The sequence below is a fragment of the Ochlerotatus camptorhynchus genome, unplaced genomic scaffold, assembly GCF_037179485.1.
Source record: "Ochlerotatus camptorhynchus isolate MF236.1 unplaced genomic scaffold, CSIRO-AGI_Acam_v1.1 ptg000432l, whole genome shotgun sequence".
Lineage (NCBI taxonomy): Eukaryota > Metazoa > Arthropoda > Insecta > Diptera > Culicidae > Ochlerotatus > Ochlerotatus camptorhynchus.
In genome coordinates, this window is record NW_027040918.1 from 215,582 (window position 1) to 233,634 (window position 18,053).

At 39.8% G+C, this 18,053-nt stretch overlaps 1 protein-coding gene across 1 annotated transcript in view; it reads left to right on the top strand.

Annotated features, from left to right (window-relative positions):
- The window catches only part of LOC135711402 (uncharacterized), a 170,498-nt gene that overhangs the window by 109,803 nt on the left and 42,642 nt on the right, over positions 1 to 18,053 (top strand). Inside the window, exons 2-5 of the mRNA XM_065234279.1 lie at positions 6,979 to 7,109; positions 7,170 to 7,740; positions 7,814 to 7,926; positions 8,137 to 8,363. Coding sequence (XP_065090351.1) covers positions 7,035 to 7,109; positions 7,170 to 7,740; positions 7,814 to 7,926; positions 8,137 to 8,363 — 986 coding nt within the window. The 5' untranslated portion in view covers positions 6,979 to 7,034. The remainder of the gene's footprint in view (positions 1 to 6,978; positions 7,110 to 7,169; positions 7,741 to 7,813; positions 7,927 to 8,136; positions 8,364 to 18,053) is intronic.

Sequence of the window (18,053 nt, forward strand, 5' to 3'; positions counted from 1 at the left end):
TAGAAAATAATAGCTGCGCGGTTGAAAATTTTCTCAGCTACAACTTTGTTGAAGACCGCTGTTCGATTAAATATTATTAGCAGGCAACATTGGTGTTTCTGGCGCGAATAATAGAGGACAAAAATCATGGCTACTATGTCACACTGCAGAATACAGTGTTGCCCACAGTACAGTTGCTTAATCATGCCATAAGATTATCAATCTCGTAAATAATTAATAACTATTTAGTTTGACGCTTGGCTGATAATCGATCTTCTGCAAAGTTGAAGCTGATAAAATTTCCCATAAGTATAGTAATAGAAAATGTTAACAGTATAATATAGAAAAAGGCTAGCAGACAATGAACAAATAGTTTGGTTTTCCCATAGTAATTTCCATATGAACTTCAAATGGTTTGTGCCAAGCCAGTTTCTTATCAAATGAGTTTAAACTTTCAGAGTCTAATCAGGATTCAATTTGAAACCGTTTGAGCACTGTGGAGCGAAAATTTCAAATTTTGCATCATTTGCATCATCAGTTCATGGTTCAAAAAAAAATAATGGTTTTAAAAATTGGGATTTCTTCACGGAAACGAAGACGCATCCGTTCGCGGAAAGTTGCAGATCAGGAACCCCAGATCAAATAGTGGTTGAAAAAAGAAGTTTCAACTGCTCCTGGTTTCCGCAGAACTGACTATAACCAGAAAATCCCTGATGGCCCACTTTTAAGAACAGAAGCCCCTTCTTCAGCTGGGTTGTTCTCATCTGATAACATTGTGGATGGTATCCTCGAGTATTTCGATATTTCTGATCCTCTGAAAAGCATTGTTCTGGCAATGCTTCCTACTGTGAAGACCCTCTAGAAGCAATTGACATTGAAATGGCCCCTCCTTGCAGCAATCATTTCCTTCTATGGATAGTTTGCCAAACGAGGTCGGGGATTTGATCACTGTTCTGCAGTGGAATTGTCGAAGTCCTATACCCAATCTAGAATCTTTCAAATTTTTAGGTCACAATAATGATTGTGATGCATTTGCTCTTTGTGAAACTTGGCTCTCTTCAGATATCGATCTTCCTTTTTATGATTTTAACATTATTCGACTGGATCGTGAGGATTCGCGTGGAGGAGGGGTACTTTTCAGGATCAAAAAGTGCCATTTCTTCTATAGGGTGAATCTACCACAATTTCCAGGTATTGAAGTTGTCGCATGTCAGACTATTATTAAAGGCAAGAGCCTTTGTACCGTAGCCCTAACGGAGGGTGAATAGTCAAAATGTCATTCAAACGATACTCAATTAGAATGTTTTGAATTGGTACAGGTGCCCAATGGCTTTACACACCTTTATAGGGGTACCAGTTAAACAAATTCTAAATGAGCACCGTGTAATTCCCTTTTTATCTATTCAAACTAACGGAGTTCTACGGTATTGCTTCTGTGTATATTCCTCCCCAAGTTTCCGTTAATAAAAAACAACTTTCAGCTATCTGTTCAGTTCTTCCTACTCCACGGCTGATTATGGGAGATTTGAATTCCTACGGTATAGGCTGAAGGGAACTGTATGATGACAACCGTTCTACTTTCTCTGTGACAACTTCAATATGAATATCCTTAAAAATGGAGAAGTAACACATTTGGCTGTCTTATCCTCGAATAGAAGTAGATCAGACCTCACTCTTTGCTCTAATTCATTATCGTTGGATTGCACGTGGAATGTGATCCAAGATCCCCATGGTAGTGATCACTTGCCGATCAAAGTTTCAGTTTCCAGTGGGTTCAATCCGTCAGAAGCCGTTAACGTCGCGTACAATGTCACCCGTAATATCGATTGAGCGAAGTTCAAGACTGTGATAGATGAAGCACTAACGTCGGTAGAAGGGCGTCCACTGTTGGAGGAATATAATTTTCTCTTCAATCTGATTTTGGACAGCACACTTCAATCTCAAACTCGACCGGTTCCAGGCACGTCTTTCCGTAGGAAACCTCCTTCTCCTTGGTGGTTTATCGTAAAACAGTCCGACGCGTTTAAGCTTTTCCGGAAACGTGGAACAACCATGCATTTCGAAGCGTACTCGGCTCTTGAACACGAACTCAATAGCCTCATCAAAGCCAAGAAACACGGATTATAGCGCGAAACGTCGATGAATACGCTGTGGAACGCGGCATGAAGGATGCGTATTCGGTCTTAAAACAATGAGAGCGAGGAGTACTCGGATCGTTGGATTCTCAAGTTCGTGCGAAAAGTATGTTCTGATTCCGTGCCGGCACAGATGATTCCTCGCGAAATGACGAATTCGGTAGACGAGATCAGCCAGCCTTTTTCAATGCTGGAGCTCTTACTCGTGATCCTTTCGTGTGGCAATTCGGCTCCGGGGGCTGATAGGATCAAGTTCAACTTGTTGAAGAACCTCTCAGGCGTCGCTAAGAGGCGCATGTTGAACTTTTTTTGGTCAGTTCCTGGAGTTCAATATTGTTCCGGATGATTGGAGGTGGGTGAGAGTTATAGCCATTAAAAAGCCTGGAAAACCCGCTTCAGATCATAACTCGTATCGTCCCATCGCGATGTTATCGTGCATTCGAAAATTGTTGGAGAAAATGATCCTTTTTCGCTTGGACAAATGGGTTGAGACGAACCACCTACTCTCAGATACTCAATTTGGATTCCGTAGGGGCAAGGGAACGAACGACTGTCTCGCGTTGCTTTCCACTGAAATTCAGTTGGCTTTTGCTAATAAAGAGCAAATGGCTTCTGTCTTCTTGGATATTAAGGGGGCTTTTGATTCAGTATCGGTTGAAGTCCTTTCAGACAAACTCCACGCTTGTGGCCTTTCTCCATTAATTAATAACTTTTTGTACAATTTGCTGTCAGAGAAACATATGAGCTTTTCTCATGGAAACTCTACAGCTTCACGATTTAGCTACATGGGCCTCCCCCAGGGCTCATGTTTAAGCCCCCTTCTGTATAATTTCTACGTCAGAGAAATTGACAATTGTCTAAGTGACAACTGCACGTTGAGACAACTTGCAGATGACGGAGTAGTGTCTATGACAGGGCCCAAAGATGTCAACCTGCAAGGACCCTTACAGGATACCTTAGACAATTTGTCTACTTGGGCTATTCAGCTAGGTATCGAATTCTCCACGGAGAAAACTGAGTTGGTCGTTTTTTCTAGGAAGCATAGCCCAGCACAACCGAAGCTTCAACTTTTGGGTAAGCCGATCACTCATTCCATGTCTTTCAAATATCTTGGGGTCTGGTTCGATTCCAAATGCACCTGGAGATCCCACATTGAGTATCTGAGACGAAAATGCCAACAAAGGATCAATTTTCTCCGAACAATTACCGGAACGTGGTGGGGAGCTCATCCGCAAGATCTTCTAACGTTGTACCGGACAACGATTTTATCGGTTTTAGAGTACGGTAGTTTTTGCTTCCACTCGGCAAAATTCACATCATCAAACTCAATACATCAATTTTTGTGTATAACCGTTGCATTGTTTTAATACTTCTGATGAGTTTTCTAAAGATCGGTACTCAATTAGCTAAGAAACTAAGAATCATTTTAGGCAGAGCTTTGAATACCAGTGGTCCCTTAAGGTGTCAATGTTATTTACGCACTGAAGTTGAGGCGAATTTTTTCGTTGGACTACGTCTGTGATTTCTATATAGAAATGGAACATGTAACGAAATTATGAAAGATTTTGAACATTAATAACTCAGCTGCACCTGGACCAATTTCAATAATTTTATCACCAATCGATCAGAAATATTTCTAAGCATTGCACTAATGAGAAAGTGATAAATGTCAAGTATTGTTCAAAAGCTATGAAATAACTAACAAATTCTCCAATTACTTGCATGCATATGCTGCTTCGCCAACACAGTCATCAGAGAATCACTTCTAGACGAAACATGTCGATGTAGCATTACTGCTTCCCCAACACAGTCATCAGAGAGTCGTTAGTAGACGAAACAAGTCGAAGTGGCATTCGCCTCCGATCTTTGGGCGTGTGCACGCAGAAAAATGGATTTTTGTTTCAGGGCCTAATGTATTTTGTTATTGATTCAAACATATTGTATCACTATTTCAACTAAACATATTTTTGAATCAACAAAATGGTTTTTAGAATCAACAAACAGATTATTGACTCTACAAATGGTTTGTTGATTCAAAAATATTTTTCTTTGAATTAACCGAATAATATATTTGAATCAATACCAAAAATATATTAGGCCCTGAGTCAAAAATATATCCATTTGAATTTTAAAATTATTTCTCTGTGTGTGCAAATAGGCAGGATGCAATTGCACTAATCGCCATATTCAGAGCCACACGCCCCCAACGACCACACAAAATGCTCTCCAGAGTTGTGATCTTGTAAACAAATTTGGAAGCAGGGTGCAAGTGATTTTGATTGATTCTCTTCATCGACTTTCTGTTTCGTTAATAACTCGACGGCAAACACATTCATTGATTCGCATGTTGTTCTGGATAATAGAAGAGCATAGCAGAAATAGTGCGAAATAGGTTAGTGAAACCATGGTCATCAAAGGAGGAAATCGATGAAGAGAATTGACTTTCACCCCTCTGCTTCTAAGCCCCTTAATTCAGTCGTCGTCATTGCAATGAAAACTAGCATCGCACCGCTTTTGGTTCTTGGGTTACACTTGCAATTCTGCTGTTCGACATTTTCGAAGGACCACCAGAAAATATGAAATAACACTATTTTCTAGGGATGCCTGAAAGTACAATTATTCGATTACCGATTAATCGTACTGAAGTTTCCAGCTATTCGATTAAATATTTATCGAATTTTCAACGAACGCGTAACTGACATTCCTTCTTATTTCTACTCATTTAATTCAGTGCAGTGTCAGTACTAATTTATCTGCATAGGTATAGCGAAGAACCATGACGTGAAGCAGGATCATAAATTCGCCGAAAAACGTGTTTAAAGGAATTTTTGCTAAAGACCAACTTGTTGCGAGAAGAAGTCTAACGAGAAAAACTTAAAAGGGGAGGAGCTTTAGCTGGGTGGACACTGGTATTCTATCGGCTGTTTCTATACAACGCATAATTTAGTGTTGAAAGGCACAGCAGATGAAGTGTAGGATAAAATACCCAAAATGAATGGGGTATGATTTTCTAGCATTCAAAAAACGATTTTTTTTCATGTCCGATTGACAAGCGACAAAACCGTAAAAAGAGGAGGAACTTCAGCTGATATGCCTTTAATTGTTGCTTTTGTCCATACAGTGTTTCGTTCGATGTCCAGTGCCACAAAAATTTTCCAAAAGAGTGAAATTTATGAACATGTCCTAACTAAAATTCATATCAAAAAGTTCTTTCCAGGGTAATCATAGTCATACTAAAGAGTATAAACAGAGAGAACCCCGCTCAAATGCCTATTCCTACACAAAACACAAGCGCCTGCTGCAGTTAACAAATAATATTTATTATATAAGACCACATAGTCCTACGTCACAATTCCAATACGCAAGCCTGACAAAGATCCTACCATTGCCAAAAGCCATCGCCCCATCAGCTTCTTGTCCTCCATCTCGAAGCTATTCGAAAAGTTGATACTCAGCCGTCTGCTGGTGTTTAAAAATGATAATAACATCTTTCTCAAAGAGCAATTCGGGTTTAGGAAAGGTCACTTTACCATCCACCAACTCGCACGCGTTACTAACATCATCAAGCGGAACAAGTCCGTTTCCAATACATCTGCCATGGCATTGCTGGACGTCGAAAAGGCGTTCGACAATGTCTGGCATGATGGCCTAGTTTGCAAGCTGCTTCGATACAACTTTCCGATCTACCTCGTAAAGATCATCAAAAACTACTTGTCGGGCAGATCATTCCAGGTCTACTTGAACAATGTCCCCTCTGATACGTTCAGCGTTGATGCTTGGGCCTATCCTATTCATGATTTTCACGTCATACGTTCCTCCCCTGCCGGGTTGTGGTATCCTGTCAATGTTCGCAGATGACACCTCCATCATCTATAAGGGTCGAGTGATCCGTGCACTGGTGAGTAAACTACAATAAGGCCTGGATGTTCTGTCCGACTGGAGCTGGAAGATTTGCATCAATGCAGCTAAAACACAAACCATTCTGTTTCCACACTCGAATTCACCTCGGCTTGTTCCGCCTGCTAACGTCAAGATCCATCTTGACAGCACTCCCATTGAATGGTCGAGTGAAGTAGTCTACCTTGGTCTCACCCTCGATGGGAAATTGCTATTCTGATCCCATGTGGATAAGACATCCACCAAGCATAACATCTTGATCAGGTCGCTCTACCCTCTGATAAACAGGGAGTCCACCCTGTACCTCAAAACAAGCGTGATCATTCTGCCGGCTATTGAGTATGGTATGCCAATCTGGGAGAGTGCCATCACCTAAAGCTCCAGAATGATCTTTAACAGTCCACCGCGAACTCGTAATTCTGAGATTCACCACCTGGCCGGTCTTCAAACACTCGCGGAGCGAAAGACGTCCACGCCTGTCTGCGATCAAATCACCAGATCATTCGTGATTTGGCAACCTAGTTCAAGTAGTTAGGTAGGTTCCTGTGCTCAAGTAGGTAGGTTATCAAATTTTTAAATTCAAATGAAATAAAGTCCTTAAAAGGGTATCCTGTAAATTAGCACTAAACGCAATCATCACAATAGAATAACTAATTAACTAGAACAAAGATGAAGAGCCAAAGGCTAACCAATTGAAATGTCACCATTGCGTACAACCCCATAGGGCTGTCCCTTGTAGTTTTATTAATAAGCGAACTGTGTGAACTGATACTGACAGCATTCAGCATTTTGTAGGTATTGCTATATTGCTGCCCGCTTAATTTTGATATTGACAATGTATATTCTTGTCTGCTAACTATACCAATGATACATTATATGCCTATCGTCATTACGCCCCAGGTCCATATACCCAACGTGACACACCGATTTCTGACGATTCCATTTTCATGTTTCTATTTTTTTTCAGGCTATTCAACTTAATCCATTGTGGGAATCAAACCATCCTTCACACCTCATGACAAGATGAAGCATTATCTGTACATTACCTTAATCTCCATTCTGCTCAGCAAACACTATGGAATGACACATGTTATAAGGGTACGTCGCAAAAAAAAAACTCGCTTGGACTTTGCAACTAAAACTCTATTGTTCTTCCAGAAACGGCAACTTTTCCGCGAACAGGTCCTCCCACATGCCGGTGGCAAAATACCCGATTTCGCCTTCCACACCGATCGCTTGGCGTTGAATCGACTCCAGAAGGATGGAATTGCTGTCCCGGACGGAGTGCTGCTGGAGCAAAGACGCTATCAGGTGTATCCCCATCCGCACCGATCGTTCCGGCCAACCATCCTGGTGGCACAAACTTCAGACGGACGATACACGTCACCCGAAGGCTGGTACGGTCACAACGGGGTAGAAACGGTGGACAGTACCTACATAGTTCCGATGCCATGGGAAAAAGACTCCTACCACAAGCACTCGCCGTCGTTGGTCGGCTACGCAGCGCACAGCAAGCCTGCGGTGCCAGTATTCAAGGAACTCCGAGTTCCAAACTATTCGGTGTTCAATTTCGATTATAGCAATTTTAAGAAAAAGCTGGTGGAGAAACCACTATCGCTTCATCCGGCGGGGGTGATTTCCTCCGCGTACAGCCCTGTAGCCATTAGCCATCATGCACCGAAGCCATCGTTGTCTTTGGTGCCACAGAACTACGTCGGTTACCACGCAGGTAAGTCGTCGCTGGTTGCCTACCGGTAGGCGCTGTTCAAACTAGTTCTCATTTAATTCATTATGCTTTATAGCGCTGGGTAACCTGTTGAGTTACCAACCTGCTTACGCGTACGGTAACGACTGGAACAAGGGCTGGGCGCCCACCAGTGCCTATCACATAAATCATGATTTGTCGTCATCCCACGTGAGTTGGACCTAACAATCTCGCCATCGCCATGCCGATCCGTGCCCTAAATATAATATTCAATTTGTGTTTACGCTAAGCTCCTCAACAGCATTTACAAAATTTAACGATATCTGGCTTATTCAAAACAGTGCCATTTCTGCCATCCTGAAATCATCATTTTGTTAATCTCTCTTACATCTTTCTCGCTCTCTTCCCGCCTTCTAACAGCCACTTAACAGTTTCGAGGACTTTTACGCCGATCCCAGCGGCAAACAACGCTATTACCGTCATGCAGGCCAGTCTTCTTCGTCCGCGGTGGAAAAGATTCGTTCGACGCGAACGATTTCCCCCCAACTGCCACTTGCCGTCACCAAAGGACGAAGACCATCCTCCTCCTCATCATCATCATCGGCATCATCATCGCCGCCGCCACCGTTGTCGTCCTTACCATCTTCGCGGACAACCACTTGAGGCAGCTCGTTAGCGATGTTACCTTTTTCCCTCTTCCGCCACGTGCACCATACTCTAGCAGCGACAGTTTCCTACCTCTTCGTCTTCTTCATTCGGTGGTTCGGCGAGTTTGATTTAATCCATGAATGTTGTATATACTTGGTTATTCTCAAACCGCTGCTGCTGCAAATGAAAAATGCTTAATCCTTCAAAACTTGGTGGAGCTCTATAATCCCGCTTGGATTTAAATTTGATCCTCTTTTATCGCAAAATGGGTATCTCTTCAAGATGGTGTAATCTGAGCGGGGGTGCTGACAGGTGGGGGAAATGGATGGGACCAAGTTTTTCGACTCACCTTTCGCTGTGGTACGTACGCATTAAAATTTTCTCGGGCGATCATTTTCGGAAGCTTTTGCAAATTGATTTTCTTGCCATCCAAACATACTGGACGGCTATTTTGGTTTTTATATGGAATAAACTGTTCTTATGCAAATATACATAGTAATCTAATTTTCATGCACTTATTATCAACAGTAATAATATGAACAATAATTGGTACTGAACATTTGGTGATAAATCTAGCTCTACTGATAGAAAATCAAAGGCATATGGCATTATGATATTGGTATTTTCGTTAATATCTATCAAATTAAGTAACCAATATGCACATTATTAAATATGATAAAATCAAAATTTGTCATCACTTCAATATTTCAATATCAAATCTCACCAAAGAACAAGATCACGATTGATTTTCGAAGACAAAAATTAACATGCAAACAATTGCGATTGATATTACAAGCTGTGAAAGCACAGCTCGGAATATCAAGCCAACAAAACTCACCTGCTGCAAATCTCACCGAACTGTGGTGAGATTGAGTTTCATGATTTTTGCAGATATTTGCTCCAATATCACGCTTGATATTGAGAGCGTATGAGAGCGAAAAAATATCAATTTACTAATGATTATGCCATCCCTGGTTGGAAGGATATTCGACGAGCTAACAATGTCTGCCATCTGTTCTAATTTGATGCCTAAGGAAGTCCAATAAAGATAATTCCAGCCTGAAAATATTCTTGGCAGGATCGGAAAATCAGACCGTTTGCCGCACCTTTATTAGCTAGGCTACGGAGAGACTGCTCAAATGAACATTGGATAAGGTCCAAACAAGGATCGAAAAGAAATGAGAGTCACACAAGGTAGAAACTGTGCAGGTGATATATAGCAATGAGAAGTGTTGTTTAACTTTGCTGTTGCTTTAGGTAGCAGGACGGCAAGAGAGCACGATGTGGACTAATTGTACATTGTACATTAAGAGTGTCGGAATACGTCGTTTGTTAGGGAAAACGTTTCAAATGTACTATTTTAAACTAGTTAATTAAATACTAAATATATAATCTTATAACAATATCATAAAAATTGATTGTTGACAAACGATAATTGAACTGTATACTGATCGACTTCACCCCGTTTTACGATACTGAACTACTGCAATACTGTGAGCTTCTACGAAATTATCTTACCTTCTTAGTAGTTTGCTGAGCTTCTTTCATGTTCAGACAAAATTCTAGGAATTTACTATAAATATATAAAAAGAAAGTAAGCAGTTATATGTAATTTTAAGTTCCTTGAATTGCTAAGTAATTCGCTTGATTTCTACAAAAATCTCAGAATTTCTTTTAAATTTGCTGCACTTCTACAAAGTTCCCTGATCTTTTTACAATCATGTCGATTTGCTGTGTCCTGAAGTTTTACAAAATTTCCTTAATTTTTTTTCCGGACTTTCCCAATATATTTCTAGTTCATTAAACCTTAACGAAGTGCCCTGAAGCAAAAGAAGATCTTTTGTGAAGTTGCTTAAACTTGAACATATGTCTCCAAACCAGTGCGTAAAACAGTCAATGTTCAATGAGTCATTTTCATTTGAATATGAACAGCCTGAATGATTGGGGCCTCCCTTAGCTCAGTCGGTAAAGGCGCAGCTACAAAGCAAGACCATGCTGGAGGTGACTGGGTTCGATTCCCGGTCTGGTCTAGGAATTTGTCGGGTTGGAAAATTTCTCGACTCCCTGGGCATAGAAGTATGATTGGACTTGCCACACAATTATACTAATGCAAAAATGGTACAGGCATCGAAAGCTCTCAATTAATAACTGTGGAAGTGCATATAGAACACTAAGTTGTGATCACACGATAAGCTAATATGCCATAAGCAATAAGCTTGAAATGCGAAGAAGAAGAAGCCTGAATGATTGGGAAGTAAACGAGTCACTGACAGCAGGGTACACTGTCAGTAGCTCAGTTAGCACGTTTATTCTTCCGTGATGGTACCCAATCCTTGCTTTAAATCAATGACGATTATATAAAATCTGGGCCAACAGGCAGCTTGCTGGTGTTAGAAGCAAACATATTGTTAACATCGCTGAGCACTCAAGTGACGACGTCACTCTAGCAATCATTACATACACACTAAGATGCACATACCTTAAAGTCGATAAAGAATACCTAAATATCGGTAGAAATTACCGATAATCGAAGAAAGTGCACATACCTGAATTTTCGGTAATTATGGATTGCCAATAATTAACGTTGAAAATTACCTAATTTATACTAAAAAGAAGCCTATTTAAAATAACTTTTTATCGATAATTTTAGGTAATCGAAGCTAAGAGTGTACTGCAAACAGATAGTATTTCGTCACTGCCAACAGCTGTTTCGTGTAAAAAGATAAACATTACAATGAAATACGAGCACCACTAAACATTTGCACATTTCGCTAACACCAATTTGCCCTTTGGCCTAGACCTTGTACAAAGGACATAGGCGTTAAATGACTGAGCATACATTTTCAATAGGTCTCTTGAATGCACCACCAACGTAGAGTGCACCACGCGAGTTCGACCGTAAACATCAAATAAACCGTTTGTTTACATCAGAATATGGATTTTTCACATCGCACATTAAAGCACTTATCATTGAACATCTGCCAATTTCCATCAGTAATTATCCTATTTTACGATTTTCGTCAAATCTGAACTGATTTGTACCTCAACTATTCACACACAAGAATTCCGGAAGATCATAACCACTAAGGCTCTATAACGCGATCCAAGAGACGCTTCTCAGTGGAACTGACAGCTTGAAATCTAGAGTGTTTTAGTGATCTAGTGTTAATGGTGCTGAATGTAAACATAAACAAAGCAGAAATTCATATGAGAATAAACTGCCAGTTTTACTGTGATCTGTCAAAAGTTCTGGCAAACAAAAAAGTTAGCTGATCGCAACTGTCTCGTGGACAGCCTTATTCTAATTTTCCATTTTTCTCAACAAAAATTCTCCTGAACACGAGCAGGATCCTTTCAAAAACGGTACAGAATTATTTTGTTCAACTGTAGATCAAGTTTTTGAGCATCTCAGATTAATAAATTTATCAGGAAAAGTGAAAAAGTGTTCCGATTACTATGTCCCATGGCAAAAATTTCTGCCACAACCGAGGCCACAACACTCTATTAGGCTCTTCATCTTTGTTTCATTTGTTATTCTAATTTACGTATTCACGTTTTTCTGCTAGTCTTCAGAATACCCCTTGGGGGCGTGTTATGTTTGAATTGAAAAAAAGTGAAAACCTACCTTACTACGAGTATAACTTAACCTAACGTGCCAGTTCACGTATGATCTGATAAGTTGATCTCTGAACCTTTCCAGGATAAAAACTCTCAGTTCTTCTAATGTCTGAATTCCAGCCAGGAGGTGGATCTCAGAATTTCTAGTTCACGGGGACTGTTTAGAATCATTTAGGATCTTGTTCTGGATCCTTTGGAGTTTGAGGTGATGGCATTTGGCGCAACTGACCCAGATTGGCATACCGTACTCGATTACGGGAAGTATGATTTGTTTGTAGACAGCAAGCTTATTTTTCAGGGACAGGGTAGACCTCCTGTTGTTGTTAAGCCGAGGAGACTACCCCTTTCGACCATTCCACCACTGTGCCGTTCAGGCAGATCTTATTATTCTCCAACGGAACAAGTCTGGGAGATTTAGAGTGTGGAAAGATAATGACCTGGGTCTTTGCCGCGTTGATACGGATCTTCCAGCTGTTGAAATATTCAGACAGGACGTACAGGCCTCTCTGAAGTTTGGCAGTTAGAGCTCCGATGACCCTACCCTTGTAGACGATGGATGTGTGATATGCAAACAGAGACAAAGATTCACCATCAGGGAGAGCCGGCATATTGGAGGTGAACAGGTTGAATAGAATGGGGCCAAAGATGCTTCCTTGTGGAACCCCAACAACGTCCAACAACGCCATGGCAGATGTTTTCGACACAAACTTGTTCCGTCTGAGAATGTTTGTTACTCGAGTCAGCTGATGGAGGGTCGAACGACCTTTCCGAAAACTAAACTTTTCCTCGAGTAACAACTTGTTTTCTTGGGCACATGTTAGCAGCCGGTGATAGACTGCTCTTTCGAACAGTTTTGATAACCCTGATAGAAGGCTGATTGGTCGATAACTTGAAGAAGAGGACGGATCCTTCCCTGGTTTCCGGATGGGTATGACTTTAGCTGACTTCCAACACGAGCCAAATCGGAGGCACAGATTAAAAATCAGTGCCAGATGGTTGTGTATGTACAACTAAAGTGTTTGAGTTCCAGATTCAGGATGTTGTCGAAACCTGGGGCCTTCATGTTTTTAGATGATTTGATATAGGCCTGTAAGCTGTAATCTCGGATTACTCGGGAAACATATTAGGAATATGATGGAGGTTGGTTGCGTTTTCAGCAACCTCAGCTTCGTGAGACCTGACGATGTTTTGTCCAAGATTATGGGAGCTGACGAAGTGTTGACTTATCGCGGTAGCCTTCTCTTCAGGAATTATCAGATGAACCCCTGGGTCGCCGGGACTATCCAGTGGAGTCAGTGATGGAATGGGTCTTGGCTAATTTTTAAGGATTTTGTTTAGCTTCCAAAAGGGTTTTGCACAATCTGCGAGAGAGCGCATCCTGTTAGCAAAGTTCTGATCTCTGAGGTCCACCATCCTAGCTTGGATGGTTTTTGTTAGGCGATTACAATGGGACTTCAAGACAGGCAGCCTGATTTTGCCTTCGAATGGAGTTACGGAGTCTAATGAGATTTTTGGTAATTCTATCAAGGTTCAGAGTATTGCTCACCTGTCTGGATAATGGCACGTGTTGTTCCCTGGCCCGGGATTGTTTTGCACTGCACTGTCCTCTGTGAACAATTAACGGAAAACATTATGTGTAGTTTCCGATAGATGTCATCACCAACAACAGCAGTGACATCTGATGGAAAATGAATGCAGAAACTTGAAAAAATGATTAATTAATCATTTTGCCAAGCCGCTGCATTCATGTTCTATCAGATGTCACTGTTGTTGTTGGCGGTGATATGTATCGGAAATTACACATAATCTGTTTTCCGTTATTTGTTCACAGAGGACACTGCAGTGCAAAACATGTGTGGTATATCTATATATGCATTTAGATTAACATTCGAAGTTCATCCTTTTCTACAGATTCTGCATATAAAATAGCTCACCCCTCACAGGATTTCCCGCCAATTCTATGAATTAGGCTGGACATAAAGTATCTTTTGTGCAGAATATGTGAAAAAAGAGGGACTTCAGATGTTAATTTAAATGAATATATAGAGTTACCAGAAATATTTTGTTTTGTCAGGTACTCTACTTTGTAGTCTGTGAATGGGAAATCACAAATCGAGTGTCATAAAAAAACATGGCATGAGATTGAGCTCGTAAGAGAGAATTTTTGTCTCTTTGGGACTGGTAGTAAAGGGAATTTTTTTAATTTAATTGTAGCTTGTTTAATAATAATTCAGATGAAAGAAGACCGACTATGTCCATGAATGATTTCCTTAGGTTGCCGTTCACTGTCTTTGTTCTGAATATGCACCGAAAGCGGATTATTCCCACTTCTCTCAATTTTTGTATGAGGATTTTTATCACTTCCTACCAGCGGAACAGCGCCATCTGTATGGAAAATGGCCAGACCCAGACGATATGATTAATTACATGCTGCATCAGCAAAGGCAGCGGTGTGAGTCGCCTGTTCGTGAGGAACTGAATGCTTCTGTTGGCTCTTTCATTGCCTCGTCCTCTTCCGTTTTACCTGTTATCATTTTGGAATCGATTTATAAAATTCTTTGAAAATCATGAAAACTCATCGATCTTCGTAGAAAACATTGCAAAGAATCATACTCAATTAATTTCGCCATGATTTAAGCTACCATACTCAAGCAATTGAAGATTTTGCTTAAACCGTGCGGTCAGGATAGATCAATGCATTGAACTGCAGTGAAGTTTCCCAAACATTTATAAGGTTTCAAATTTTACGAAGTTTTCCAGAATTTTTACAAAGTACTTTAAATTTCTTAGAAATTCTCGCAAGCTCTACGAAAATTTTCGAATGTATTTTAAATTTTCTGAATATTTACGATGTCCCCGGAAGATCTGCGAAGCTTTTGAGGTTTAAAAAGTCTAATGAAGCTGATGAAAAATCCCTGATTTTCACAATAGCGTGCACAGGAATCTTGTTAAGGAGGGGCATTTTTTTTTTCTATGGTGCATTTAATCTGGGGATGGGGAGTACTCCAAAGTGTGTGGTGGATGGTGCTGTTCACCCACCACTGTTTCCCTACTGTTCAATTTAGCTAATTTTATTTAGTTTTTGCTTCGGTACTGGTTCATCTTCTTCAATGCAAACTGCTTTCAGATAGCCTATGGAATTGGCAATTTAATCCCATCATTATCAATATATCTGATGACAATCACCAACTGCTCGTGATGACAACAATCGCTCGTCTCATTTGCAATGATTGCCACTGGAAATGATGCCGAACATTCAGCATGTTTTAAAGATGATATAAAGGACAATCCCGAATTTATTGCAATGCACATAAACAGTTGTAAATTTTTAACCACGGTAACAAATGACTTGAAATTTTCTGAGAAGATTCTTAGACAAATTTTTAGTACGACAACAATAGACCAAGGTTCAATGACAAACTAATACTGACTTTCCAATTAGGGAATACAAAAGCTTCCTTAAGGTTTGTCTTTTTCTTCTTATTCGCATTTCAAGCTTATTGCTTACTGCATATTAGCTTATTGCGTGCTCTCAACTTAATGTTCTAAATGCACTTCCTCAGTTATTAATTGAGAGCTTTACCAATGCATGAATTTTGTAAATTGTGTGGCAAGCACAATGATACTCTATGCTCAGGGAAGTTGAGAAAATTTCCAACCCGAAAGATTCCCTCGACCGGACCGGGAATCGAACCCACCGCCTCCAGCTTAGTAATACCGTGCCTTTACTAACTAGGCTATGAGGCCTCCTTAAGCTTTGTACAGTTGCGAAAAAGTCCATCCTCAGAATCCCTTGAGGTTCTTTTCGAAATTTTAGGAACTCTATGAGCTCTTTTGAAATTCTTCTCCGAAGTCCGCTGGAATTATTTCTAGAACTCTTCTTGACTATAACTATGAACACCTTGGAACTGAAATTACCCTAGAGTTTCAGAAGAATTTCCTCAGTATTATCCAGAAATTATTCCCCGAAAGAGCTAGAAATTACCGGTACTCCCTTGAAATTTTCCTCAAAATCCCTTTGGAATTTCACTCAAAATTGAATTCTCTCGGTATTTTTTTCGGAATTATCTTGGAACTATATGCAGGATTCACTAGAAATTATTCGCAGAATTTTCTTGCAATTCTCCCCAGAAATCTTTTGGAACTGTCCTCAGAATTAAATATCCTTGAGGTTCTTCTCGGATTTTGAAATTCTTCTCAGAAGTGCACTGCTATTATATTTAGAACTCCTCATGATTTTATTCTCAGAACACCTTATAACTGAAATTCCTTCAGAAATGCTTTCCCGTTTCCTCGGAATTCGCTTGAAATTTTGCTTAAAATCCCTTTGGAATTTCACTCAAAATTTGATTTTCTCAGAGTTCTTCTCGAAATTATCTTGAAACTATCTGCAGGATGCACTAGAAATTATCAGCAGATTTTTTTTTTAATTCTTCCGAGAAAAATTTCGGAACTTTTCAGGAATTCAATATCCTTGAGGTTTTTTTTTTCGGAATATTTTGGAATTTTTTTTCTCAGAACACCTTGGAACTGAAATTCCCCTGAAGTTTCAGAAGAATTTCCTCTGTATTCTCAAGAAATTTTTCTCAAAATGAGCTTGAAATTATCCTCGGAATTTCCTCGAAATTTTCCCTTTGGAATTTCATTCAAAATTTGATTCTCTCGGTATTCTTTTTGAAATTATCTTAGAACTAGAATTCACTAGAAATTATTCGCAGACTTCTCATGATATCATCTCCAGAAATCTTTTATTTAATAACTGTCCTCAGAATTCAATCCCCTTGAGGTTCTTCTTGGAAGTCAAGTTTAAGTTGTTCGTCCTTTCACCAAAACTTTGTAGTTTTCTACCAGAAATGTTCAATAAAGCTTGCCCCGTCAGTCATCAGAACTGTGCAATTTTTTCATCAGGAATTTTCAATTCAGCTTGCCCCTCCATGCAGCAGATTGTTGCAAATCTTACACCAGAAATTTTCAATACAAACTTGCCCCCATAAAGTTTCAACTGACCAGAACGATGCAAATTTTCCACCGTTAATGTTCAATAAAAATTGCTTCTCCAATCTTCTGATTCGTGCAGATTTCCTTTTTCATTTTCCACCAGACATTTTCAATATAGCTTGCTTCTCCTATCATCAGAATGTTGCAAGTTTTCCATCAAAAAAAGCTTGCCCCTATTTTCATATTTTGAGAATTTTCAGTAAATCAGCTTCCCTCAAATCATCAGAATGGTGCAAATTTTACACCAGAAAATATTATTAAAGTTTGTATCTCTATTCAGCAGAAGGATGCAAATTTAAGACCAAATTTTTTCCGAAAGCTTGCCTATCCGTTCACCAGAACGGTGCAGATTTTCCACCAGAAATTTTCAATATAGCTACATTTTTAATAAAGCTTGTGCCTTTATTTACCAGTGCAAGTTTTCCACCATAAATCTTCTGTTCATTTCATTTATCACGGCGATGCAAATTTTGCACCAGAAATTTTCAATAAAACATACTCCTCCATTCACCAAAATGGTGGACCAAAAATTGTCAGTGAAGTTTGTTTCACCATGCACCTTTGTGGTGTTTCAGGCTTTGCCTCTTCATGCAGAATGGTGCACCATACATTTTCAATGAAGCTTGCATTCATCAGAACGATGCAAATTATGCACCAGAAAAATCAAAAAAACCTTGCTTCTACATTCACCACAGTGTTGCGAACTTTCCACCAGAAATTTTCAGTCAAATGTGCACCTCCAAAATTTTAGCGAGATTTAATTTTTCCACCAGAGTTATACATTTTGATTAGTCCCTATATGCACCACCTTGGTGATATTTTTACACCAGAAATATTCAATAAAAAGCTTTTTCTTCGATTTATCACCACAAAGGTGAATTTTTTCAACCCTAAATTCACCTCTTTTAATCCTCCATCCTCAAAAAAAAAAAAAAATAAAAAAAAAAACGCCAGAAATGGTGCAATTTTTTTACCAAAAAATTTCATTAAAGTTTGACCCTTCATGCACCTTTTTGGTGCAATTTTCAGGCACCATCTCAAAGGAGTTGACGCAATAAAAGGTTTTTAGTGCC